At 37.1% G+C, this 27,066-nt stretch overlaps 2 protein-coding genes across 4 annotated transcripts in view; one reads left to right on the top strand and one right to left on the bottom strand.

Moving 5' to 3' along the window:
• FBXL13 (F-box and leucine rich repeat protein 13) overlaps positions 1–27,066 on the bottom strand; it is an 86,991-nt gene that overhangs the window by 38,383 nt on the left and 21,542 nt on the right. The window contains 6 exon segments of the mRNA XM_055807671.1: positions 509–638; positions 4,015–4,050; positions 4,052–4,085; positions 4,088–4,112; positions 8,323–8,375; positions 26,203–26,338. Coding sequence (XP_055663646.1) covers positions 509–638; positions 4,015–4,050; positions 4,052–4,085; positions 4,088–4,112; positions 8,323–8,375; positions 26,203–26,338 — 414 coding nt within the window.
• Positions 382–19,222, top strand: LRRC17 (leucine rich repeat containing 17). 3 transcript variants are annotated; one of them, XM_055807871.1, is made up of 4 exons: positions 382–568; positions 12,154–13,027; positions 16,757–16,912; positions 18,264–18,726. In XM_055807871.1, exons 2-4 carry the CDS (start codon positions 12,271–12,273, stop codon positions 18,317–18,319), a joined length of 969 nt encoding a protein of 322 aa, XP_055663846.1. In that variant the 5' UTR covers positions 382–568; positions 12,154–12,270; the 3' UTR covers positions 18,320–18,726. The 3 variants fall into 3 exon arrangements, with proteins under 3 accessions (XP_055663846.1, XP_055663844.1, XP_005243531.1); XM_055807869.1 differs by having other exon boundaries at positions 18,229–18,726; XM_005243474.4 differs by having other exon boundaries at positions 384–568; positions 18,293–19,222.

Below are 27,066 nucleotides of genomic sequence, written 5' to 3'. Positions count from 1 at the left end.
ATAATCCAAAACAGTAACTACTTTTAGGCTTCAGTTATAAATACTACTTCAATTTATATATTCAACTAATAGAAAATAGTAACAAAAATTCACTTTTTAATTAATTTCCTTATCAGGAGATCAAGTGTAAATTCATATTTTTCCAGTGCAGAGTGGCTTTTAATTTTTTTATATCTTAGTAAAAACTTCATTTTCAAAACTCCTGGTTTAAAAACCTAACTAACCGTGACATAGAATTAGTCTATTTATGGCTACAAAAAGCAAGCCTTGTTCTCATTATGCAGTAAGTACTAGCTGTTTATAGTTCTGACAGTTTGTTGGAAGTGATTCAAACCTATAGTGCTATTATTCCTTAGTAAAATTTAAACAGCTGTAGTCATGTAATTCAAAACCCTGGAAGCCTGCTGCAGTGCTTGTTCTACTTCAGTATACCATGAATGCAGGATGCAGCCAGTCATATAAAGGACTCTCCTCTTCACAGAATGAAAGAAAGACGTGAACTACAAACCTGAATGCAACCTGAAAGATCCAAATAGATGAGCTTGTGACAGCCTCTTCCAGAGCCCAGGTACAGTAAACCTTTGTTTGTGAATTTGCTGCAGTGAGCTAAACTCAGATACTGTAAATTGGGGAAGCTGCTTTGCAAAAAAAATCCAAAACAGAGAGCAAATTATCACAAGGGTATGTTACAGAATCAAAAAAACATGAAATACCATAGTTAGAGTATTCTGAAAATCACTGTAAAGAGAAGATGTTTGATATGAAACAGAATTATCTCCTTGCTGAAGTTGGAATGTCCCTTTCTTCTGCTGCGCTTTTTCCTCTGCTCCTTATATTGTAAATTACTGGGGAATAGCACTATCATACAACATATTTCACCATATGAAAACAGTATAATTTTAAAGTTATCTTAAATAACTGCAAAAGCGTACTTTTTTAATGAACTGGCATTTTTGTGTGCATACTTTGAAACCTAATAGACTTTTCAGTATAAGTTTGCTGGACTGTCTTTGCCATTGATTTTACAAGCAGTGCCTGCTGCAAATGAAAACCAGAAGTGTATCATAAGACATTAAAAACACAAAGGTACAGTTAGAGCTTCTCAAGTCATATAATTATTTAGTAGAGTACTATTAAAAGATTCTGAAAAATTGAAAGAGATACAAAAGGAAATTATCCAACAGGCAATCATCCAATGTTAGGTTTTGATCTGTTCTTTTGGAAAACATTTCTTTAAATGTTAGTTACAAAACAAACTGTATAAGTGGAAAATGTTAATCAACAGCACTCTGTAAAAGCAAGACTCTATACCCTCAATATACTTAAGTTTCCGTCTGCAGCTTTGGTTTGTAACATACTAAAAACTATTCATTTTTCTGAACTACACTTCTAACTGGAATAAATAACAATTGCTACAAGCACCACAAATTAAAGCCTATAGAAAATGAAAACCTAGAATTAGGACCTACTGCTCTGGTAGAAATTTAGTTGTAGGGACACAGTCATGCAGTTCTGCAAGTCAGCAAATGTAGGCATTTTGAAGAAAGATGGGAACACCCACTGAGGACCTGACTGCTTAAGGAGTGACATACATGTTTGGAACTGACTTTATACTTTCAATATAGAGTAGGGAAACATGCTAACATGAACTGAACACACACACACAAAAGAGATAGGAAGCTGGAAAAGAATGTTACCACTAAAAAAAAAATACAAAAATATTAAGAAATTAAATATAACATCACTTTTCATGGGGGGCGGAGGGAAACCAACAAAACAAGACAGACAACGTACATCAAAACCAGATATTAGAATATAAGGGCATGTGTTGGTGGTGCGTTTTTTTAAGTAGAAACAATTAATTCATATTAAACACAGAAATAAAAGTATCCTTCCTTGTAGAAGTATAAGCCATTTTGCATTTTAGTGACATATTCCACAGAAATGAGTGGGGAAAAAAATCAAACTCAGAAACAGTACACTTCCAAACTTACCTGACAAAATAGCTAATGTATTAAGAGACTAGTTTTTATACTAGCAGTTTTAACTCTTTTTAAAGTCTATGTTGCTACAAGGTTTCACAACTTAAGACACAGGGAAGCCTTTCCTACTGTATTTTGAAGACTGTGGTCACAACCTTCCAATACTTTTGAAGACAAATTTTCTTTACAGGTCATATGACTCATTTTTATGATCTGGGAATTTTAACACATGCCACCTTCTGCCATTTTTAAAGTGACAGCTTTCTTAAAACTGAAGCTTGATACACAGACTACTAAAAATCCTTGTTTTGTGTTACAGATAATTTCTGCAGGAATTCTGTCATACGATTTTTTCAATTAATTTTGGCATTAGTGATCTCAGCATCATTGTTTTAAAGCAATCTGACAAAAATCACCTTCTGACTTTTATTCCTGATAGAGAATATTCATGTCTACCATATGCAGAAGAACTTTCCAGAGGGAAAATTGTAGCTGGTGATCTGTGTTGTGTAAAACAGAGGTTAGAGGTTAAAATGCTTGTATGGAACAGTAGGAGAGAATCAAAAATGACCAAACAGATTTGAGCATACTCAATCTACACTTCACTTGTTCCTTGCTCCAATAACAGACATCTGATACAACAGCAAACTTCACATGCAGTGTTATAAAATGCAGTACTGCCACCTCTAAGAACTTTGTATTAGTTACCTCATTACACAGGACCTGTGAGAGCTAATGCTTTTGAGATGGCATGTGAAATGTTGATGAAATTTGTGTGCTATCAAAATCTTCACAGGACAGCAACTTTTTGTACATCCCCATAATCCTAGAAACAAAGAGCTTTGCTTTTTGTCCAGATATTGACAATAAAACCAGTGTTATCTTATGGTTTTAAATCAGAAGCATTATATGTGACTGGGAAAATTTATTAACGGGGTGCAAGTTAACTGCAAAATATACTTTCTCAGTGGAAAATTTTCCTTTTTGTTTTAAACATTTTATTGCATTGAAAGCTTCAACTACCTAAGAAATGAATTGTTCTGACTTTTGGTGGCAACAGCATGCTCAGGTAACGAGGATAACTTATGCTGAGATTACCTATAGAACAGCTGTTCCAAACTTCAACATAAATATATGGAAATTTAAAAAGAAAAAATATCAGCCAACATGCAGAAAACACAGACTATGACAAGATTAATACTGATGAAGAGATGAGTGGTAAGATTGGAGGCACTAAATAGAAAACTTTGCTAAAACAAATGTTAGTTATATGAGGATATGGCATTATAGACTAAGAAAAACAAAAGTGAAAATGTATTATGCGAATGCCAAAGAAAATATGTTTCTGGAGTTTGTGGGGCTGCTGTTGAAATGAAGACATTTTCCTCATAGGAAACAGCAACAATGTATAGCTATCATCAGATCTACATAAATCTTTGTGATGGCTCCTATCACGGACCAGTATGCCTCTTTTCCTTTATGGTAGATTTTACTGCAGCAATTCTACCTACCAAGCAGACCAAGCAGATGTAACAACATGAAGGGTTACATCTAAACCAGGAATGGCAGACCTCTGTAAGAATGTAAATTCTCTGCCTTCAGCTCACTAATCTTCCAAATAAGAGTTTGGAATAACTCTTTGTTTTGCAGTTGTCACTCAAGGCCTTGGCTCACACAATATACCTATCCACAATCCTCTCTTGCAAAAATATGTTTTTAAGAACATATCTAACTTGTAAACTTCTTGCATCATCCTGAGTAACTGGACATGCCCAAGAAATTTTTGGCTACCATGTTATTTTAAAAGTTTCTGTAAAATTCTGTGAACCATATAGGGTAATTTAGTGTACATTTTTAATTATACTAAAAAGAGAAAAGAACCGCTAAGCCAACTGTATGGGGCATATTTTTTCATTTTGTATAGCAGACAGAATTCTGTAAATCACTCAAAAAGAGTATTTCTACTACATAGGCCTCTAAGTTTCCTGCAAGATTAAAACAATCACACTTTCATATTTCTGTTTAATTTTACCTTGACAATAGTCATAGTGTTCCATTACTAATGTCTGTATGACAGATTTAAATAGAGAAGAGCTCTGCAAGCTTTGATATGAGTCTCATCGATTCATCCTGAATAACAATAAAAAAATTCCAGAATTACAATAGAATTTTATTTGTATTAATTTATCTTACATTTTTATGCAGAATAACAAGGGGAAAAAACATTAATAAGTACCTTTAAATCATCATAATATTTTTTATACATCACTGCCATTTTCTTTGGAAGCCTCAAAGTAGAACACTGAGAGACACGTGATGCTACTTTTACTCACTTAAGTATGGTAATTTTAACATTCCATTTCGTTGAAACATCACACATTACACAGTCCTACAGAGCACAGGGGCCTTTTCATATGGTTGCAAGTTAGTACATTTACACATTTTACTAAACCAAGATTCTTTATAGCCAGTCCTATCTAAATGGTGTCTAAAAACACTGGTGCATTTTCTCCATGAACTCTGGTACACTTCTCTAACCAGTAATATCATTTACAAAATACTTCCTGTTTAGTTCTACCCTCTAGGTGTAACATTATATTTAATTATAAGGCTTCCATGTTTTATTGACCTGCAAAAGTGATACTACCTATATTATTCTATATATCATTCAATTAGAATACAATGGGAACGAATTTGCTAGTATGAAGAATGTTTTACAATAAATGTCAATAATAGAAAGGCAAAAAGTCAGCACTTACACATGGAAATGTAATAGTTGAGTGTGTATCTTTTGCCAAGTTGTGGTCACCTTTTTATTATTTCAGTTATCAGGCAAAAGGACACCAAGATAGCTAGAAATTCAATACCAATCAACTTTAAAGAGGGCAGTCTGTGCTTTTGAAATATATTCCTGCAACAAAGGATTTGAGAGAGGCGGTATCAGTAAAAATAGGTATGTTGGTGGAAGATAACCATAACCTGAAGAGAACTGAAGGTATAGGGAGTTGTGAGAAAGCACTGGGAGGACAGCATGAAGGGGAAAACTCTGAAACCTTTCATGTGAAAACAGCACAACCAGGGGTCCGTCTCAAGTGTCTGAACACAAACACTTGTAGCATGGGAATCAACCAGTAAGGATCAAAGGCCACACGCAGGTGCAAAGCTATGATTTCATTGGGATTCCAGAGATGCAAAGGGGTAGCACATACAACAGGAGGACTGCAATGTATGGTTACAGAATATTCAGGAGTGACAGCCCAGGTAGGTGAGGACAGGTTGCACTTTATGCAAAGTTTTGCCTAAATGCATGGAGCTTTGTATTGGACTGGGCGACAAGTCAGTCAAGAGCTTATTTGTAAGGATTGGAGGCTAGACCTATGAAGATTACATTGTGGTAGGTATCTGCTACAGGCTGCTTGATCAAGAAAAGAAGGTAGATGAAACCTTCTTTGGGCAGCTGAAGGAAGCCTTACAATTGCCCATCTTGGTTGCTCATAAGAGACTTTAACCACTCTGGTGTCTGCTGGAAGAGTGACATGGCTGGGCACAAACAATCCAGGAGACTTCTCAAGTGTGTTGAAGAAAATTTATTGATCCAGGTGACTGATGAGTGGTCTATGGAACAGGTTCTTCTCGACTTGTTTCACAAACAAGGAAATACTGGTCAAGGATGTGAAGAACTAGAGTGGCTTTGGTTACTGCAACCATGAAAATGGGGAGTTTCAAATCCTGGGAGAAGAAAACAGGACAAATTGTAGAAGAAAAAGCCTGAAGAATCTTGAGAGCAGATTTTGGCTTGTTTGGGGGTATGCTTAACAGGAGCTCACGGTAGACAGCCCTGGAAGGCAAAAGGACCCAGGAGAGCTGGTTGATCTTCAAAAGGCCAAGGTACTCAATGACTTTTTTGCCTGTTTTTACTGCTAAGGCTTGTCTTAAGGCTTCTCAAGGTGCTCTGTAGGAGCCTGCTATCAGAGTCTGTGGGAGTGAACGATGGTAGAAGATAATATCAGGGAGCACCTGAGGAAATGGAACAAGAGAGGATGCATCCAAGAGTACTAAGAAAGCTGGCTCCTGTCACTGAAAGGCCTCACTCATTTCTGAAAGGTCATGGCAATCAGAGGATATTCCTGATGACTGGAAGATAGGAGATGTCACATCCATTTTCAGGAAATGAAAAAAGGAGAATCCAAGAAACCACAGGCCAGTCAGCCTCACCTGAGTCCCTAGGAAGGTTATGTATCAAATTCTCCTCAAAGCCCTGTCTAAGCACACGAAGGATGAAAAAATGATAGTGAACAGCCAGCATGGATTTACCAACTGCAAAGCATTCCTCATCAAGGCAATAATTTTCTATGATGAAATTATTAATCTATGGATAGGGGGGAAAACCAGACGTTATGTATCTTGACTTCAGCAAGGCCTTCCACACAGGCCACAGTACTTTTTATAGCCAAACTGGTAAAACAAAGGCTGGATTAGTGGGTTTCAAGGTGAGTGAAAATATTTCCAGACTGCCAGGACAAAAGACTGTCACCAATGGTGCTAAGTGCCATCGGTGGCTTGTGGCAACTGGCATCCCTAAAGGGTCCATACGGAGGCCAGGACTGTTAAATGTCTTTATAAATGGTTTGGATGATAGGTACAGAATACATTCTCAGCAAATTCACAGACTATTTCAAACAAGGGGGAGTGTCAATATACCAGAGGCTAGAACTGCTATTCAGAGAGATTTAGTCTGTAAAAATAGGCTGACAGAAACCTGATTAAGTTAAACAAAGGTAAATGCAAAGCCCTGCATATGGGGGGGAATAACCCCATGCATCAGTACAGTCTGGACACTGGACAGAAAACAGCTGTCAGACACACTGACCTGAGAGTCCTGGTCAATAACAATCTAAATGTATGTCACAGTGTTCTCTTCCAAAAAAGGTGGCCAATACTGAGCTGTATTGGCAAGACTGTAATCAGCAAGTCCCTGCTATCCCATGAACCAGACCCTGGCATCACCTAGGAATGTGCTTGCTGTATGTACCAAATGTGTGTTAGCAAGCATGCTAACTACCAAACAGAACAGGCAGTTATGAAACAGTGTTTTCAGTCTTTACAATTTGGCAAGACCTGGCCCTCTTATTGTCTTCATGCAGGAACCTACACTCAACATGATCCTTAAGAAGCATACAGCCTCAAAATATTATGCTGTAATTATCATATAGCACGTATTATGTTATGTAGCAAGATGATTCTACAGTGTTACTCAAAGAACTTAATAATATATCTTTATCCCTTCTTTGTAGCTAGTACAGCAAAGAAAATTATATACTCTGTGAAAATGGTGAGAACAAGTTATTTGACAATAAAGCTAACACCAGCACAAAGAGATATGAAGATATATGTAAAGCAGAACTATGACAGACTATTACAAATTAGAAACTCATGGCTCTTCTGCAGCTCTTGCCTCTCTAACTTGACCGTCATATGCCATTTTTGTATGAAGTTGATAATCTGTAGTTTACCTGTGGTAATTTTTGAAACCTTGTGTGTAAATATTGGTGTGTTTCGGGGCTAGACCCAGACACATCACTCCAAAGACAACTAAACTATGCCAAATTACTTGTTTATATACTTAACACTATAAATAGCTTATAAATGGGCATATGCATAATAAAAATCTATTAAGAACCATAATTTCTACAAAAACTATTGATTTTAGTTTTAGATTGATTTTGTTATTAGAAAAATTTGCCCATATCAGTGTTGTTCCTAAGAAATTATTAATTAAAGCAGAGTCAAACCCTGTTTTTCCATCAGAAAAGAGCAATGAAAAAACATTAAAGAGAATTAATGGAAGCAAGATAAAACTGAAAATGTTAAAGGAAAAAGAATGGCCAAATATATAATGGTGATTGCATACTTAAGAGGCCTTTCAGATGAAGGCTCTCACAAATATCTAGAAATTTAGTGAGACATTTTAAGAGCCTAAGTGTACTACTGAATGAAGGAATAAAGAAACTTGGAAACAATATAGGATTAAAACATATTGTTGACAACTCCAAACTTAAAATAACAAAAAAAACCCTCCCCCAGACCGGTGAAGTTTTGAAGCCCATTTATTAAAATTAATTGAGCTTGAATATGCAATTTTGCCCTGGCACTGTAGAAAATGAATGAAAACTTCACTGAGTATCTCTGAATCCTGCTAAACTCCATTTTCAGAGTACTTAAGAGCAGTAGTGTCTACTTTTTATCTGGAAGATTTCTGTACCCAAAAAAACATAGCACTTCAAAAAATCTTCCTTCTTGGTATAATTTAGAGTTCATGGGAAAAATCTGTAGTACTTACATTTAATCCCTGGCATTCAGAGAGAATTGAGTCTTGCAAATTCTTACATTCACCTAAAAACAAACAAACAAACAGTCATATTAAAGGTGAACAGTTCACATTCTCAGTGTACGACACAGATGTAAGAATTCCTATTACAGATTCAGTCCATCTAGGCCAATATTCTCCCTGAAACCATGGCCACAGCTGATTACTGAGAAGAAAGCACAAAAAACCAAAGTAGAATACAAAGTTGGAGTAAGCTGTCCTGAGGAGATGTCTCTCCTTACAGTCCATCAACTAATGGCTGACTTAGGAAACAAGCTGTTTTCAGTCTTAAATTACCAAGGAACCAGAAAGCTAACTAATTAAGCAATCTGGAGTTAGGAATGCCAGAATTAAGTTTTCCACATAGGTTTATCTGTCCCTCCCACCCATATATTATGACACAAGTATCTAATTATATACATGAATAACTTTTTTCCCTCTGAAAATAAAGGTGCAGCAATCAGAGGAATGGTAGGAAAAGCCCTGCTTATGTTCTGCAGGTATAGAATTCCAGAGAATTTAGCTGCCTAAGACAGTCTCTTCTGTGTGCATAAGATCTATTAATTTTAGAAACTCCTATTTGGCAGAGATTGTTGCAATTCTAACAAAATAATTAAAGATAGATGTCTGACACTAGACGCAACACTTACACATCCCTTCAGACACTCTTCTGCCAAATTTTGAGTCTATTCTCCAAGGTAAAGATGCAAAAACTCCTATTAAACATAGTGATATTTTTACCTTAACCTAATTTTCAAGAATTATTGATCTGTCTACCCTGAAATGAAAAAAAAAAAAAAAAAAAAAAAAAAAAAAAGCTAATATGGAAAATGCAGTATGAAAGGTTTATAGACTTGGAAGAAATATATTTTTAAAATCTTTACGAACATGTTTTCATATGGTAAGCCAAATACATGTTTTCAATTGCAATCAAGCATTAGTGCAACAAAAGATCTGTGTATTCTTTTCTACGGGGACTGTGACCTCAATGATATCCTTTAACACTGTCTAACTCAGTGCTTTTTGAGGAGTAGGACAATACTGAGAGGAACTGCATAACCCAAAATAAGTTAACCAATTAAAATCTTCCTTAAGGCTGCTAAGCCACAGAAATTACACACCTCTTACATGTTATTTTGCTTTAGCACTAAATAAGACACAGTTACGATTATACCTGTGAAGCTGTACATGCTACTGAAAGCAACTGCTCTTTTTGGTGTTACATGTGAGTATAATTTGGTTAGCAGACAGTATGTAATACTAGTAAAAAATTCCAGTTCAGGCACAGGAGATGGCAAGGAAGAAGAAAGAGTATTTCAATAATTATTTATTACCTTTCCTCCCCAAGTTCCTCCTTTTCTATTTCCAAGCTCTCCTGGACAGAATTACTTATGACATTATCAGAACGGTTATCAGTTCAAAATAAAACAGAAGATCCCAATTATGATTCAAGCCATTAAAACTACAGGCTTGAGGAAGAGTGGCTGAAAAGCTGCCTGGCAGAAGAGGATCTGGGGGTGCTGGCTGACAGCCGGCTGAACAAGAGCCAGCAGTGTGCCCAGGGGGGCAAGAAGGCCAACAGCATCCTAGCTTCTGTCCAAAACAGTGTAGCCAGCAGGACCAGGGCAGTGATTGTCCTCTTGTACTGAGCACTGGTGAGGCCGCACCTCGAACACGGTGTTCAGTTTCAGGCCCCTCACTGCCAGAGAGACATTGAGGTGCTGGAGCGTGTCTGGAGAAGGACAATGAAGCTGGTGAAGGGTCTAGAGAACAAGTTTTAACGAGGAGCAGCTGAGGGAACTGACTCAGAGGGACCTTATTGCTCTCTACAGCTCCCTGACAGGAGGCTGTAGCCGGGGCTGGGGGGTGGGTGGGGGTGGGGAGGGGGTCGATCTCTTTTCCCAGATAACAAGCCACAGAAAAAGAGGAAATGGCCTCAGGTTGCACCAAGGGAGGTTTAGATTGGATGTTAGGAAAAATTTCTTCCCTGAAAAGATGGTGAAGCATTGGAACAGGCTGCCCAGGGAGGTGGTGGAATCACCATCCCTGGAGGTGTTTTAAAAACACATAGATGTGGTGCTTAGGGACACGGTTTAGTGGTGGACCTGGCAGTCCTGGGTTAACAGCTGGACCTGATGATCTCAAAGGTCTTTTCCAACCTAAATGATTCTATGATTCTATAATTCTATGATCAATTTAAGCTGACTAGCATATAGCTGCCAAAAAGTAATAAAAAAATTTTCATTCTTCAGGTAAGGGATAAAGTTCTTAATGCAAACACTCGTTCACATTGTGAACTAAGAGAATCTGAATGCAGATGGACAACTGGCAACTACAGGAACAAAGTGGAAAAACCAGTCAGTGAGTTTTCAAAGGCAATATTAACAACTTGCCACATGGATTAGAGGAATGCAGTAGCATGCATAGACAGGACTGCTCCATCCATCTAATGAGTGAAAACTGCACAAATACTGGAAACATCTTATGGTAGAGATGCAGTTTAAACTGATCTACCAATTTGTTCAAAAATGAACAATTTCTCTGCTTTCAAAACAATTGTACCTGATACTAGCCATTTTATTGTGCCATTTTTCGTCCAGATAAAACGGAAGTTCTTTGAGTCCAAAATGATGGTGGTTTAGAAACAGGACGTCTGTGCAATGATCTGCACTCAAGATTGGGATTCAATACCTTCCCAGGTGCTAAGGTCAAAAAGGACTGAGCATAACACAAAAATGTCCACAGTCAGAGAGAAAAAGTAACTAAGTAGTTAAGCCAAACTGAAGAATTTTAAAAAAGTTTCACAAGGAATAATATTGACTAGCAAAAGCAGGAAATCAGTGAGATGGAAAAAAGCTAGAAAATACAAAAACCTGAGGGGTTAAAACGTTTCTAAGGAAACACAACCTTGTGGCCAAACTTCACTGAAAATGAAGGAAAAGGGTAGTGCACAGGAGTAGTATGGGAAATTCAGGAGGGAACATAGGCCAAAAATTACTGCAAATACTGAGGCAATTTTGGACATGTTTCAGGGAGCAGGCCTTGTTTTCCCCTAATAATAATTACTAATCATTGGCTTTCTTGGAAAGGCAAAAGTTCCTGGTTTACCCCTCTGTACTCTCCTCAAGTGGCCACTCCTGGAAGCGGTTTGAAGCAGGCCATGGCCAGGATCTGCAGGTTCTCTTTGCGCTCTGCCTACGCTCAGATGACACACAGCCTCATAGGCTCTTGCAAAAGATTATTTTTGGGTCCTTCTCAAAGCAGTCCAGACAACTCTGTACCTGACATAGCCCACAAGAGACACTTGGTAGTAGCAGGGGTAGTTATGATAAATCAGGGTTAAACCTGAAAACATGTCCACACTTGAGCACAGTATAAAACAGGGTTTGATAGGCACTGAATGACTTTCCCCAGTCTGGCTCTGTATGTGTTCCAGTGGGTCAACACCCAGAAAGCTGGAAAGTATCAGCTTCAAGCTTCTCTTTCAAGCTCATCTTCCAAGACAAACTTAAATACAAAGAAGATTCAGCCTGATGCCATTTTCCTGAATATATTAGAACCTTCTAACAAAGATCAGTTAGGAATTGGTCCATGTAATTTCCCATGTTCAATCAAAACAAACGACAGTAGATCAGACAGTAAAAACAACAACAAAAACGATAGGACATTAAATCTTCAAAGTATTTGTGAAGCTCCAAGTAGTGTAATGATTGCGTACTTGACTGATTGCTGCATATTATGTACAACCCTCCGTGAAAATGCCTGTTTCATGTGTTCTAATATTTTACTTTTCTTCCAACACAGGGATCCCACATACCCCCGTTGAGCCTTCTCAGATCTGTACAACACTGCTAAGACTATCCAAAAATTTCAACTGTTCCAGCTGTCACAGAAAATAACTGCGGCCAGCTGAATGTCAGGATGCAAGTAGTTAGTATTTTACTACTACTTCTTCTTTGTAAAGCATCTGACTGTAGGAAGACAAGGAATAGGAGTCTGAGAAACAATGAAAGGGAAAACATCCTAAGGAAAGCATCTAGCACTGCTAAGCGCAATGCCCGAGGCCTACCATGTGATATATACACTTATCTTCATGAGAAATACCTAGATTGTCAGGAAAGAAAATTGGTTTTTGTGGCACCTGATTGGCCAGAGGATTTAAAACACATGCTGCTAGCAAGAAACAGGATCCGTAAATTGAAGAATAATATGTTTTCCAAGTATAAAGTACTGAAAAGTCTGGATTTACAACAGAATGAGATATCAAAAATTGAGAGTGAGGCTTTTTTTGGTTTGAATAAACTTACCACACTCTTACTTCAACATAACCAAATTAAGAGTTTATCTGAGGAGATTTTCATTTATACACCCAGTCTAAACTACCTGCGTCTTTATGATAATCCCTGGCATTGCAACTGTGAACTAGAAACTCTCATTACAATGCTACAGGTTCCAACAAACAGGAATTTGGGAAATTATGCCAAGTGTTTGCACCCAATAGAACTGAAAAATCAAAAGCTAAAGCAGATAAAAGCTGAACAGCTATGTAGTGAAGAGGACAGGCAGGACCCCCAAAATATAAAACGGGAGAAGCCTGAAGCTGGTAAACCAGAATTTGATTCTTCTTTGTGCCACATGTATGTGTTTCCTGTACCAACTCTGAACTGCAAAAGAAAAGGTTTGTATCTGTCCTTCTAACTGAATTAATGACTTTAATATTCTTGCTCCCTTAATACACTTACTCAAATATTATTTACAGCAAATTAATATAGTACCAGTACTTGCTTTACTTTAACAAATACTGTTAATTGTTCTCCCGTAACTACGAGCAACAAGTAGGAATATGTTCCACATTTTACCTGTACTCTGCAGAACCAATTCTACAGATATTCTTTAGTACTTTAGTATAAGATATCCAACAAAAATCAACAGGAATAAAATTAAGCACATACTGAAGTTACTGAAGGACCAGCACCTCACTAGTCTGATTTTACAACTATAAACATACTAATCAGTCAAATTACAGCTGTGCTGAAATTGTTGTCCTGATAGAGAAAAGCACAGTGTGTCCTTTCTTCTCTCCAGTGTACAAACACAAAGATAGCAACAACTTTGACAGAAGCGAGCTGTGAAGCAGGACTGAGACAGCCAGCTGTAGAAACAATGCGTAAAGGAACCTGATTGCAAAGGACAGCCTTGCACATTTTCTGTACAAGATTTCTTCTGCTAAGGGAAGAAATTGTATGCTTTTGTTCGTAAAGAAATACCTCCTCTGTGTTCTTCCTGCCAGCACCCAGCAAACAGTTCAAAGTTAAAGGGCCTTCAAGAAATGTTTTTGAGATACTTGGATCCACTCCATTCCTAAATCCTTCTCAGGCTCCCAAAAGCCACAGTTAAGCCTTAAGGGTAAACCAGCTGGGGCATATATCAACACAAAATGCACGTTTATTTGTGCTTTATATTTCCCATATTTTATCCCATGATGAAACAAAGCAAACAAAAAAACAAATTAAGAATAAAGTCATTCTTCAACATTACAAATCTGAAATAAAAAGCACTACTAGATTTAGCCAAAATTGGAAGGATTTTTTCCCCACTTTTTTGAAGTATAGCCTGCAGTACCAGATCACTGCAGTATGTTTTGCCCACTTGTATCTTGCAATGTGTTTGCTAAACTTCTATTTGCTTTAACAGTGACTTAAATATATTTAACAACTCTGTGTGCCCTTTTATTCTTGGACCTTAATGCCAGAGACAAGCTCAGAAGCCACTTTAATAAGACAATACCTAAATATAAGGAATGAATGATTTCAGTATTTGATTGAATGGTTTATCCACTACATATGTCATAAAAAACGGTCCACATTTTTACTTTTTTCCACCCTGTTAAATTATTTTCTTCTTCCTATGGCTCACTTTTCTCTTTGTTTTACCATGCAGCTACAACATCTTTTCTTATTAACAATTTATGGGTTTTACTGGTGAACATTCATTAATTTCTTAATATTAACCTACCTTACCTTTCCCTGTATGATAGGATCTTAATTATTCGATTCCAGATTACAACCTGAATTATCCTTCATAGGATTCTGATTATATCATTATTACCTTATGCCTCCAGTAAACTGTGATACTGAACAAAAGCCAGGCACATATTATAACCTTAATATAAGAAAAGACTGACTTTCCAGCTCTCCCCGTTTAGTGGTATCGAAGGGATGAGCTGAATACATGAATATACTCAAAAACTTTTGGCTGCAAACATGTTACTTTTTTTCCTCTAAGTTCACAGAAACAATCACAGGAGTTTCACAGGTTTTTACGGTGTTTTAAGAAAGTGGTTTACTGTCTTTAGTACTAATAATGAAGGACTAAAGTGACTTCAACCTCTACATGAGTATACTGGAGGGTACAAGGACTCCCTCCTTCAGATCAAGGACTAAGTATATCACTCCAGGACTTCCTGAGTGTCTAGCACAGACACACTGAGTACATTCAATATTTTTTACGAAGTATCAGATCTACTGTGCATATGCTTGACAGCTGGATGCAGATATTCCATGGACATTTGGGATTTCTGAACATATGGTAATCTTTGATGAAAGCATTTTATTTACTGCCTTTGCATATGATTATTGTGCAGCAGATGCACAATCTTATTGGAATTTTCATCAGAAACTGGAGTATAATGCACCCAAAATCCTGGGAAAAAACAAAACTATCTCTAAATCTGCATCGACAAGATTTCAGAGTAGGAAAAAAGTGCATCAGTTGCCAAACCAGTAAGATGACAAGAAAAGCTGCAATCCATCATTCCTTTACAATGGAGAGGATGGAGTGACAAGCAGTATAACAGTACTACGTATATCTAAAGAGCTATGACAACAGGTCAGCAGCTTTCAGTTGATGTCAGAAAGCTCATGAAAGAAACATCTTTAAAACACATAAAACCACATGCATGTTCTCCTTTTTGAAGAACTTATTTATATCTCATCACACTGGTGATAAGCCAGATCTTTCAGTACTTCAGAATGAATCTGTTTTACACACACACACAAAAAAAACCCAAAAGCCACACACACACAAAAAAACCCCAAACAACAAAAGCTGGATGCAGAAATAACTTCTGTTTGCTTTTCTGCAAAAGAATTTGTATTTGCAAGAGCAGTTGAAAAAAAACCTGCTTTCTAGTACTGCCAAACTCTCCAAGTCTCTAAACTCACGCATTATTTGCATTCATTTGGTGACAAATAGGCACTGAAACTTTGACATCTGCAAGAGCAGGAAGCACTCCAACCAGAGCAGGCTGGAGTAGTTATAATACTTATGTATTTATAATACCAAAGCTCTGCTCAAAATCAGATATAAGGAAGACTCTGATACATTATTTTAGTCTCAAGCATACCTGATGCATTAGGCATCTTCAGAACTTCAGAAGTACACTGACAACACAATTTTCAGCACAGATCCAGAAACTACTTGCTTTCATTCAAAGACAGTCAAGTAAGAGGTATCACTCATTTTCTTGTAAAAACAGCCCAGGATTAGATCACTCATTGAGTAAACATAATCCTGGAGATTAGGTTTATTATCATTATCCTGAGAGGATTCAAACCACAGTTTGCACTTCTCAAGAATGTGCCCTTACCACTGGACTAGAAACTATTCTTTTTGTAACTCTTTTGCAAGGAACACTGAAAGGATACACACAGAGATGACTGAGAGGTGCTTGGCTACTTTGGTAATGCCAGTGATACAAGTAGGATAGAGAAGTAGATATAGATAGAATGCCACCATGCCGCCTGGACATGTAATAACTGTAAGTATCATAACAAATACAAAGTCTTAAATATTACTAAACCACTACATAGCTGCAACTACAGAACTATAATTATACATACTATATCAACTAGCATTTTTATTGCTGATATAAAATTAGAACATTTTACCTTTTCGCAACACAAAACAAAGAATGTAAAATAGAACACTATAATTTGATTATGGAAGATGTTGATATACCAATGAACGTTTTTTATAGAGTTATCCAGGTTTCTTTTCTTAAAATCACCAAGCCCTTTACCCATACTTTTTATTAGTGTAGTATCTTCACTACTTACTCTGTCCCTATACAAATGAATAGTATAGCTCTATTAAAATAAAAGTACAAAAGACAGAAAGAAGCTTTACTATTAGCACTAATGAAGAAAGCAGTTTTCACGTGAAACGTAAAGATACAAGTGAACAAAGCAATGAAATTCAGAAGTTGAAGAAACACATTGACACTAGTAGTGGGGATAAAAGGGAAAGAAGACAAGAAACAATGCTAGTCTGACAAAACTCTGTGTGATACCTAAGCAGTAAGAATAAACTAAAGCTGATATAAGTTATCTCTTTTTCATTTTTTAAGATTTAAAGAAAGTTCCAGGTAACATACCTCCAGACATAGTTAAACTTGATTTGTCCAGCAACAAAATTAGACAACTACGAGCCAAAGAGTTTGAAGATGTCAGTGAACTGAAGATATTAAACCTAAACAGTAATGGAATATCTTACATTGATCCTGGTAAGAATAATTTAAAATATTCATTAAAAAGTTATTTGTGTCTTATTAATTATAAACTTTGATAATATCTCTATCATATATAAATGGGGGGGAAAAAGGATTTAAAAATCTAGAAGTTGATGCAACTTTTACTTTTTGTACCACTCAATTCACAGAGTAAAGGTTTGTACTGAAATATAGTCATCATGGAAATCAATGAAGAGAGACTGACTTCAGCTGCCCTTTATTAATACTAAATCAACCAAGTGCAAAAACTTAATTCTGCAGATCGAAGGCTAATCATTTCCCCAAATGCTAAATAGTTGAAGGATTTTTTAAAATATCTTTCCCAAATCTAAGAAATCTAAGAAAACTTGTCATATAATAAGGCTGCTTTTAAGTCCAATATAGGACAAGTAACAGACCAACCAAATGGATTTAAACTCTATTGGGTTAAAAATCACTACATATAATTGCTCTTAAATTATATATTGTTAGAAGTGAAGTAGTCTTATGGGCAATTGCTTATCACCTTTGTGTATTCAAACTTTAATAATGAAATCAGACACAGGGAGAGGGAGAGAGAGCGCGAGAGGAAGTATGAAGCAAAAAGAGCCTTCTCTAGTAGCATTTTGGAATTTAAACGGCAGTAAAAAGTGGTAATATCAGTAAAATAGTACTTAGGAGGTTTAACATTATACATAGTCAATTTATTTGAATAAAGACTTCTGCCATTAAATTAAAAAGTATACTTGCAAAAAGTATAAACTGCTCTCTGAAACGTAACTCAGCAGCATAATTAGGCAGCAGGTTGATTGGCATTGATAATATGCAGCTGTGGCCTTGCCTTGAAGGCAGTGGGTTGATTGACATGAATGATGTGCCGCTGTAGCTCGTTCCCACAAAGTGGTTAAAGAGCACTGAGGAGTGTGGGAGAGGTCATCAGGCAGGCAGGAGGAGCAGTGTGGTCTGATCTCTGGCAAAAGCCTTGTTGCAGCCTACTAGATTGTGCTGCAACACTAGCCCTACATGTTGTCTAATACATGATCAGTTTTCATATTTCTGCTTCTGTATCATGGCAATAACAGTAGACTTCTACAAGCAAATTATGCATTCATTCACCTTACTTTCCCTATTCTATACTTGTAGATGCTCATTAATTGTTTTACAATTTTAACAGCAGTACAACTCCCCTAATGTCAATATATTTATACCAATATGTCACTGCCCGAGGCACAGGATGTATTTTAAAGTTGAGTGTTTGAAAAGTCTTTTTGCAGCCTTTAGCCAAAAATTTTAATAAATGTATAACTATGACTATATTTTTCCTGTTGCAGATATGCATGTTTTTTTTCGAACTTATCTTTATCAGGTACTGATAACTATTTGTCTATTGACCAGCTGCTTTCTCAGGCCTCAGTAACTTAGAGGAGCTGGATCTATCAAACAACAGCTTGCAGAATTTTGAATATGGAGTACTGGAAGATCTTTACTTTCTGAAAATACTGTGGCTGAGAGAGAATCCTTGGAGATGTGATTACAACATTCATTATCTTTTCTACTGGTTGAAGCATCACTACAATGTTCACTACAATGGCCTAGAATGCAAAATGCCTGAGGAATACAAAGGGTGGTCTGTTGGAAAATATGTTCGAAGTTATTACGAGGAGTGCCCAAAAGACAAGCTGCCCATTTATCCAGAAACTTTTGATCTGGACAAAGATGATGAGGAATGGGAACGACACAAAGAACAATCAGTTCAAACAGTAAAGAAGCACGGTGTAATTGTCACTGTGATAGGCTAATAAGGGAACCCCCCCCCCCCTTTTTTTTTTTTTAGTACATTCAAATATTTGATACTTTGAGGAATAAAAAAATGCTGTTTACATTTTTTGTTAATTATATTGTTTGTAGGACTACCTACCTACAATGATTTCTTTTTATTGCAGTTAATAATTACAGAATGGCATTAGTTATACAGCATTCTTCATCAAGTAATAGTTTCTGACAAGCTGTTCTGGACATTCTTGTGAAATATTTTGGCAAATATTTGAAACTATACAGTAGGAATCGATAGACACAAATGTACATAATGTGGTGGGGAGGAGCTGTGTTATGTATGAACACAGCTTATGTGTTGACACAGAACTTGCTGCAGGACTGTGACCAAGACACATTTTTCTTGAATGTATTGCCAGTTCTTTGTATGTATCAGTTTCCTGAAATATTCCCAGAAAACCTTTCTAAGATTTTTGTAACGGCTTCCTGTTGTTTTACTGTGTATGAAAAATCAAACTGAAGACTAACCTTCAATACAATTCTAGAAAACCAGGAATGGCAATTGTTATACTGACTAGGATTCAAACCCAGAAGCTAGGTCCTACTTGCTGATTTATTAGTGTTCCTGCTCAATCTTGAACGATTAACTCAGCCTCTGCCTCTTCTGTACCTGAGCTGCCTGAAACCACACATAGGCAAGACGTGGCTGGTTCCCAAGATCCAGCTCCACCTGCTCATATTTGCCTTGTTTGGTTTTTACAGTAGGCAGAGCTGAAGTCTTTCTAGGAAATGTTTTAGGTTGTCATGTCAGTTTGATACAGATTACATGACATCACTTCTAGGTGAAAAGGACCATGTGAACGCTGCTGTGGTCTGCATCCAACACACCAGTGCCCATCCAAACTGAAGGTAAGTATGCTTTTGAGTGCTCACTAGAAGTGTGAGACATTCTCAAAGTCTGTCCTTCCCCCAGCTCATTTGTAAAATGCACATTCTAACACCTCCTTATCACACAACTGTCTATGTGAATAAACAGTCATTTTAAACTGTGATTATTCTAATACTATGGTAACAGAGCTGTACAAGGGCCCCAGCTAAGTAGACAATATCTCTAAAGATAAAATTCCTCACTACATAATACACTGGTTAAAGGTTCTTTTACAGAAAAAGCTGGTTTTACTAAATGACTATTCTGTTTTTACATAATCATTCTGTTTTTTAAAATTCTGCATTAGTTAATACTGAACTAGCAGAACTAGTACCTCTTAAAGACAGATATTATAAACCTTTCTTTACACATGGAAAGGCTAAGAAACTCCCCAAGCTCACAGGGTGGACAAGTAAGAGATTCTGGGTTAAAACTTCAGTATTCCCAGCTCAAGCCCTAGACCAATCTCCTGCTTTTAGATCAGTAAGAAATATGTAAGCGCAGGATAGAGATTCAAGGTCAGAACTTTAAATGTCTGTTGGCTATCATGGAAGAAGTTCTGGAACACCCCAGGGAGAAAATTTGCTTCTTTAAAGGTCCGCACACAGTTACGGTGTTTGTGGATTCCTCTGGTGCTTTAGCCACAAGCCCAAAAGGTCACACATTGTGTTTTAGAAGTGCAATTCAAAGCACTCAGTACTTTTATGCTAACATGAAATAAAAGAACAACAAGAAGGAAAAATTCAGAAATTATTGAAGGTAGGAATGCCAAAGAAGCCTTAAGCAAACACATATTATTATTAACTGCATTCCTTCATGTCTTCCATTATTCAGATTATGAATACATTTAATTGTGCTTTATGGATGAACTGAATAATTTAGCCATTTCTTCTGCAACATCTTTTATAAAAAATACAACAGTATCTGACTCATCCCTACTCCTGGGAATATCTTAAGCAGTATCATAATAATTAAAGGTTAATCCTGATAAGATGGGAACACAGATGAAAATCCCATTTGGCCAGCAACATTCAGTAAATGGGGCATTTTCTAGACTCTTAAAAGTCCTGAAAGAAAAAAAATCTGTCAGAAGTAGTAGCCAGCATTAAGTGAAATACTACTCCTCCTCTCAAATTCTGAAGGATTATTTCAGTACAGAATGGAACTGCTGGGAATGATTGAACAGGACACACAATGGAACCGCAGAAGAACATCTGTTATTGGCAGCACAAACAATGGAGAAAAGATGAGTAGGAAAAAATGAATTTATAAACCATGTTACGTTAATTCCTGCCAAGAGTCAGTGTTAAAAAAAAACAACCACCAAACCAAAAAAACCCAACTAGCTTGAGGTAGGCTAAAGTCTAGGTAGAAAAGGCAATCAAGGAAAGGAATATAGGATAAAAGCTGGGTGGGAAGTCTCTGATCTCTCCAGTCAGCAAAAGCTTGCCAGTGGGAAAAGCAGTGGAATAGGACTGATGATCACAAGCAGTGGCCTAACTGTTGTAAATAACAAAATCAAAGGCCCTGGGGATTCTGAAACAGATCACAAAACGTCCCTCTTAGGACCAAGGCTAAAACCTGGGGGTCGCAGTGATAAATAGGACAATTGTTCAACAGAATCCAGAGTTAAGGGGTGTGGGGTTTGTGTGTGCATATGTGTGTGTATGTGATATCATTCAGGTGTCTCAAATAGTGGCACCAGAAAGTGTTGCATCTGCTGGAGGTTCAAGGGGATATGAGCCGAACATGCTGCCTGTATCTAACAGCACAAGATGTTTGGTGACAGCTATTAAATGTGAAATCTGTAAGTGAGGGACATATCAACAAGGACACTAGAGGAACATGATTCAACAACTATCCTGCAAATAAAGGTTTCAGTGTGAACTTGTGAAATCAGTGTCATCTCAGAAGCTCCATGAAAGAAACACTTGTGCAATAACACCAAAATGAAATTCAATACTTAAGAGTGGATCTGTCCAAACCTCTGAGGATCAACAAGTGAAAAGACTTTTAGCAGTCAAGAAAGCAGACTGAATTCTTGAATGCTGGAATTGTCCTTGCTACTGTTTTCCTTAGATGGCCTTTGGAGCCTTCAAAGAGTCGCTAGAAGTTCTATTCTTTAAACTACAATGCACTATGATTTTATTCCTTACTGTCTAAAGTTATTGCATATTTCAGTTTTTGCAAGAATACTAGAAAATTGTTATAAAATAGGTAAAGGATTATTCAAGTGACAGTTTCGTTTCCTCTAATTAAAACAAAGGGGGTGGAGGGGAAGCCCTCCTTGGAAAACTGGAAAAACCTTGAAAAAATGGAACCCATTAGGGTTTTCTGCACGTTGGCATTTTCAGACACTCATATTGAGGATGTGGCAGAACAGCCAGTAATTGCAATTGCAAATGATATAAGAATGGAAATACCAGACTGGGGCAAGGGTAATATGGGCTAGTATGTCCTCCTGACAGTGCCTAGTAGTAAATTCTTTGAGAAAATACTGTATGAACAGGAAAACCATAAAGGAGCTACGAAGACAGTACAGAAGGAGGCAGCCCAAGAAAAGAGGCAAAAATATATTTGAAAAACATACACATGGGGAAAACAACTAACAGTTGATAAAAGCTTCAGCATTACAGGGTTAACTGCTATTTCTCTAAGCTTCACCGAAATGTACTGTAAACTAAAGTACACCCTCCATGAAACACTGCAGCCACAAACCACAATTCAACATGGCCATTTCTTTGTTTCTGTTCTATTTAATCACAAAAGTCCCAGAAGCACTTCCACATCTAAAAGAAAATCATGGGCCTTCCTCTTCCTTTGTGTGCTTTTTAAGTCCTTTCTTTCAGTAATTTCTCTCTTGATTCCCCTTCTTGCTCCCTCCACATCCAGGAAATAATTGCATGTTAGTGTGTTGTCCTCCTGATATGCAGTATATGTGCTAGGATTGCTGTCTTGAGGGATAAACTACAGTACTCTACGGAAGCAGTGCCCCTCTCGCTAACCAGCACCCATGAAACACAGAAAAGATTATTTTGCACCATATTTTGTCATGGCAGGGTACAGGAAGAACGGATAAGTCTGTCAATACTGTGAGCACTACTGGGAACAAAACACTTCAAAAGGAAATTTTAGCTCCTGCACTATGAATATCAATGGCAGATTTTAAATGCCGCTCCCAGTCACACATGGAAGGCAAATGATTCTCTAAGATCACTGAGTGGGTGAAGTAATCCCACAAACAGCTGAGCTGTAATCCGTGCATCTCATATACTCATTTTTCTTTGGCACAGTAACACGTTCATTTGCCACAGACAGTCTGAGCTGGAATCATACAGCATTCATATGTAAATATTAAACAATTACTATTATTTCATGCAAACACCACATACCAAAGTTGCAGTACATAAAAACAATTTTTAAAAATTGCAACTGATTTACAAAAAAAATATTAAGATTAGCCATCTGAACAGACCTAACCCCCCGTTAATATCGTTGCTGTTTTACCATTAACAATAAAAACATGCTGCCAAAATCTGTGTAATCTTGGATTCATTTGGAAAGATGAGGTCAGAACTGTAGCTCAGGGAAGTTCAAATGGAAAGGTTCATCACATCTGTAGCCTATAACTGAACAGACAGTTCAACGCAGTTTGTAAGCCGAAATGTCAAATGTCAAATTTCAATATGATTTTCAATCGTTAAAAAAAGATAGAGAAATAGTTTTGCAGAAATTTTAAACCATCCACAAGAGCTTCAAAAGAATGGCACAAATAGGCTGTATGATCAACATACATGAGTTTTAACAGAAGAAATTATTAATCTAAATAGCAGTAGTACACTGATATAAATGGGTTGCATTCTTAGAAAGAACTACTGGGTGTCTTCAAAGTTAGAAGAAACAGCTTTATAAATTATTTTTTTCTAAAAGCCCCAGTGGACCATCATATATAATTTGTCCCAATTACTTGAAGATTAATAGCACTGAGTAGATGTAAACGGACATAATCTTTGGTTTTGAGCCTACAGAAAACATAAATTATCAACAGAAATGGAAAATACATACTCTGTAGATACACAAATTGAATTCAGTGTCTTTGATATGTAAGATAAATGGAAATGGATGGCAATCAACAAACTGATATTCCAACTGATATAACCAACATGCTGATACTTCTAAGTTAAATTATTTTAACTAGATATGAATCAGTTAATGTGATAGAAAAGGCAGTGTGTATATAAAATCTATCACAACTGTTCTTTACATGTTTTTAGCTTTAAACACAATAAACATTACTATTGGTTTTAGTTTTGTGCAACGTGGCTGTGTATGATTTACTTTGGCTTGCTTTCTTTATTAGCCGCCAAAGTTCATTGCAATATTAAATTCAACTATTTCACTAAATAACTTGCATGCTGATATCACTGAGAATGTTATTTTATCCTGATTTAAAAGCCAAGACCATGATCAAATCTACTTTTTATTCCTGGCTAATTGTTCTTTTCCGTCACCACTCTAGGAGCAAATTGTTCTCACCCACAATTACACAGTCACTTTCTAAAAACAAAAAAACCAAAATATACTGAAATTGTTATATGCTACATCAACACTTTAAATTGTGTATTACCTGATCAAATAATACATGCATTATAGTCTCGAAACATAAAAATACACTTTTTATTTGGAAAATGAAAATATTTCCTTTTCTTTTTTATGCATTTGCATTTAATTAAAGTGTAGGCTAGAAAAGAGTCAGTCCATAACATTCTCCTGCTTGAGAAACACTGAAGTAAAACTGTGCCAAGAAGCAAAAATGATTCTTGGGATCTTGCCTAGTTGTAGCAGAAGAGTTTTTTTTCTCATGGAAACACTACCAAGATGTTTTAACACTCTATATGATAAAGTGGCTGAGTAAGACTTAGGATGCAGGTAATTCCTAACAAATCAAGTACACTTTCACAGCTAGTTGAAAGTGTACTTTCACAGAACCTGTAACACTGGTCATAAGGGCTTTTATTTTTCCTGCCCACTTCTCTGCTTAGTGAAGCATACAACTGCATTAAGGAAAGATTACTGACCTGAAGCTATTGCAAAATGTTGTCACAAAGGGAATTAATCGCTGGTCACATGTACTTCACGCATATTATGAGGAAGGACTAAGATGCTTTTCTACAACCAGAAGGACCCTGTTTTGGCAGTAGAATCAAGTACCTATTATTTGTCCTAAAACTTGAATGCCACATTAATACCTTGGACCATGATTGGATTCTTTTTTTTTTTTTTTGGTCTGTAAGCTACTTGTTGGAGGCCAGTAACTAGTGGTACACCCTAGGGGCCAATACTGGGTCCAGTCCTGTTTAACATCTTCATTAACGACCTGGACGATGAGATAAGAATGCAATCTCACCAAGTTTGCAGATGACACCGAACTGGGAGCAGTGGCTGATATACCCAAGGGTCATTCTGCCTTCCAGAGGAACCTTGATGGGCTTGCAGGAACCACATGAAGTTTAACAAGGGGAAGTGCAAATTCCTGCACCTGGGGAGGGACAACCCCAGGCACCAGTACATGCTAGGGGTAGCCCAGCTGGGAAGCAGCTTGGCAGAAAAGGACCTGGGGGTCCTGGTGGACCCCAGGTTGAATGGGAGCCAGCAATGGGCCCTTGCCACAAAGAAGGTGGATGGTATCCTGAGCTGCATTAGGAGGAGTGCTGCCAGGAGGTTGAGGGAGGTGATCATTCCCTGCTACTTGGCACTAGCGAGGCCATACCTGGACTACCATGTCCAGTTCTGGGCTCCCCAGTACAAGAGAGACATGGACATACTGGGTAAGAGTCCAACAGAGGGCAAAAAGAGAATTAAGGGACTGCAGCATATTTCCCATTAGGAAAGGCAGAGAAAGCTGCAACCATTCAGGTGGAGAAGGCTCAGGGAGCTCTTACCAGGGTATATCAATACACAAAGGGCAGGTGCAAAGAAGGTGGAGCCAGGCTCTTTCAGTAGAGCCCAGTATAGAGGAGATAAGGGCAACAGGCACAAGCTGAAACACAGGAGGTGCCACCTAAATGTCAGGGAACACTCTTTTGCTATCAGGGTGACCAAGTACAGGTTGCCCAGGGAGGCTGTGGAGTCTCCAACCTTGGGACATACTCAAAAGCCATCTGGACATGGTCCTGTGCAACTTGCCCTAGGTGGCTCTGCTTGAGCAGAAGAGTTGAATCAGGTGACCTCCAGAGGTCCCTGCCAATCTCAACCATTCTGTGAGTCTGTGATAATTATGTCAGTAAAGTTGGATTCTGGCATTCTGATATATTTAAGCACATGTTTGCATTCCAATCTTATTTGTCACACATAATATAAACCATTCCGTGGCATTCTAGCAGTGTTCAGTCATATGGATATCGCTGCACCTGGAAAATTTAATGAAGAGGGGCCGCACTCAGAAGTAGTTTTACAGATCTCATACTCACATTGCTTCATTATGACTGGACATATAGAGAAGAACATTGGCATTAAATTGGGACAATAGCAAAGCATAGAGTGAAGGCACAGTTCTAAAATGTGAACTAAATCAGAACTAAAATGTAACAAATACATGTAATACTGATACTTCTAAAGCTAGGCCAGTGAAGAGAATAGCAACCTTGAAGATTCAAATGTAATACAAATACACACCACTTCTGCAAAATATTTACTACTATTTGGTCCTGAACTTTATGCTTCACTGATGAAAAATCGATCTAAAAAATTAAACAATTCATATTTAATTCAGTACTAAAAATAGGCAGTATGTAAAAACACATATCATTATGCAAATCTCTAGTAAATGTATGAAGTTCTATGTAAACACTGAATCAATGATCTGAAAATACAGAAATATCTGTGTATTAAATATATTAAAATTCTAGACAGCTGACTAAAAATACTTAAATATAGAGGAGACGTGTCTACAGTATTTATGAAGCTGAGGTAAGTCTTGAACTGCTGAAATATATGACATGAACGTTATGCATACAGAAAATTGTCAGACTTGAGTATTTTTTTCCGTTTAAGATCTATGAAATCCTAAAGTTGCCAAAGATAGTTCTTTTTCTAATTAATTGTCTACTGATACATCAAGGTATAAACAATATGCAATCTACCATGTTAGTTTTAGTATAAGAATCCTTAAGTGATCTAAACTACAGGCTGGGGAATCTCTAGATCTTTGACTAAAACCATTATTTTTCTTAGTTTCTGTTTAAAGTTCAAGTTTAAGAAGTTTTAACAAAAATTACTAGAAAATAGTTTTAACAGTCTATCTACCAAGTGTGTCCAAAAAAAGCTGGAAAGCCAACATGCAAATCTTTAATAAGAAAGATTTCCATTTTTGGAGAAGACTTTTTCATGCCTTCTTTAAATTTGTTGATAAAAAAGCCAGGAAAAGCTTTTTTTTTCCCCTTTGGATAATTTGCTACAGCTACACTGC

The sequence above is a fragment of the Falco peregrinus genome, chromosome 6 (genome assembly GCF_023634155.1).
Source record: "Falco peregrinus isolate bFalPer1 chromosome 6, bFalPer1.pri, whole genome shotgun sequence".
Lineage (NCBI taxonomy): Eukaryota > Metazoa > Chordata > Aves > Falconiformes > Falconidae > Falco > Falco peregrinus.
Note: the sequence above shows the minus strand (reverse complement) of the source record. Positions and strands in the feature narration are given on the sequence as shown.

What these genes read in the sequence shown, in the direction of transcription:
- LRRC17 (XM_005243474.4), top strand. Translation starts at nt 12,271, where the DNA reads ATGCAAGTAGTTAGTATTTTACTACTACTTCTTCTTTGTAAAGCATCT. An exon ending in TCTGAACTGCAAAAGAAAAG is followed by an intron (nt 13,028 to 16,756) that starts GTTTGTATCTGT and finishes TCATTTTTTAAG; the next exon opens with ATTTAAAGAAAGTTCCAGGT. An exon ending in AATATCTTACATTGATCCTG is followed by an intron (nt 16,913 to 18,292) that starts GTAAGAATAATT and finishes TCTATTGACCAG; the next exon opens with CTGCTTTCTCAGGCCTCAGT.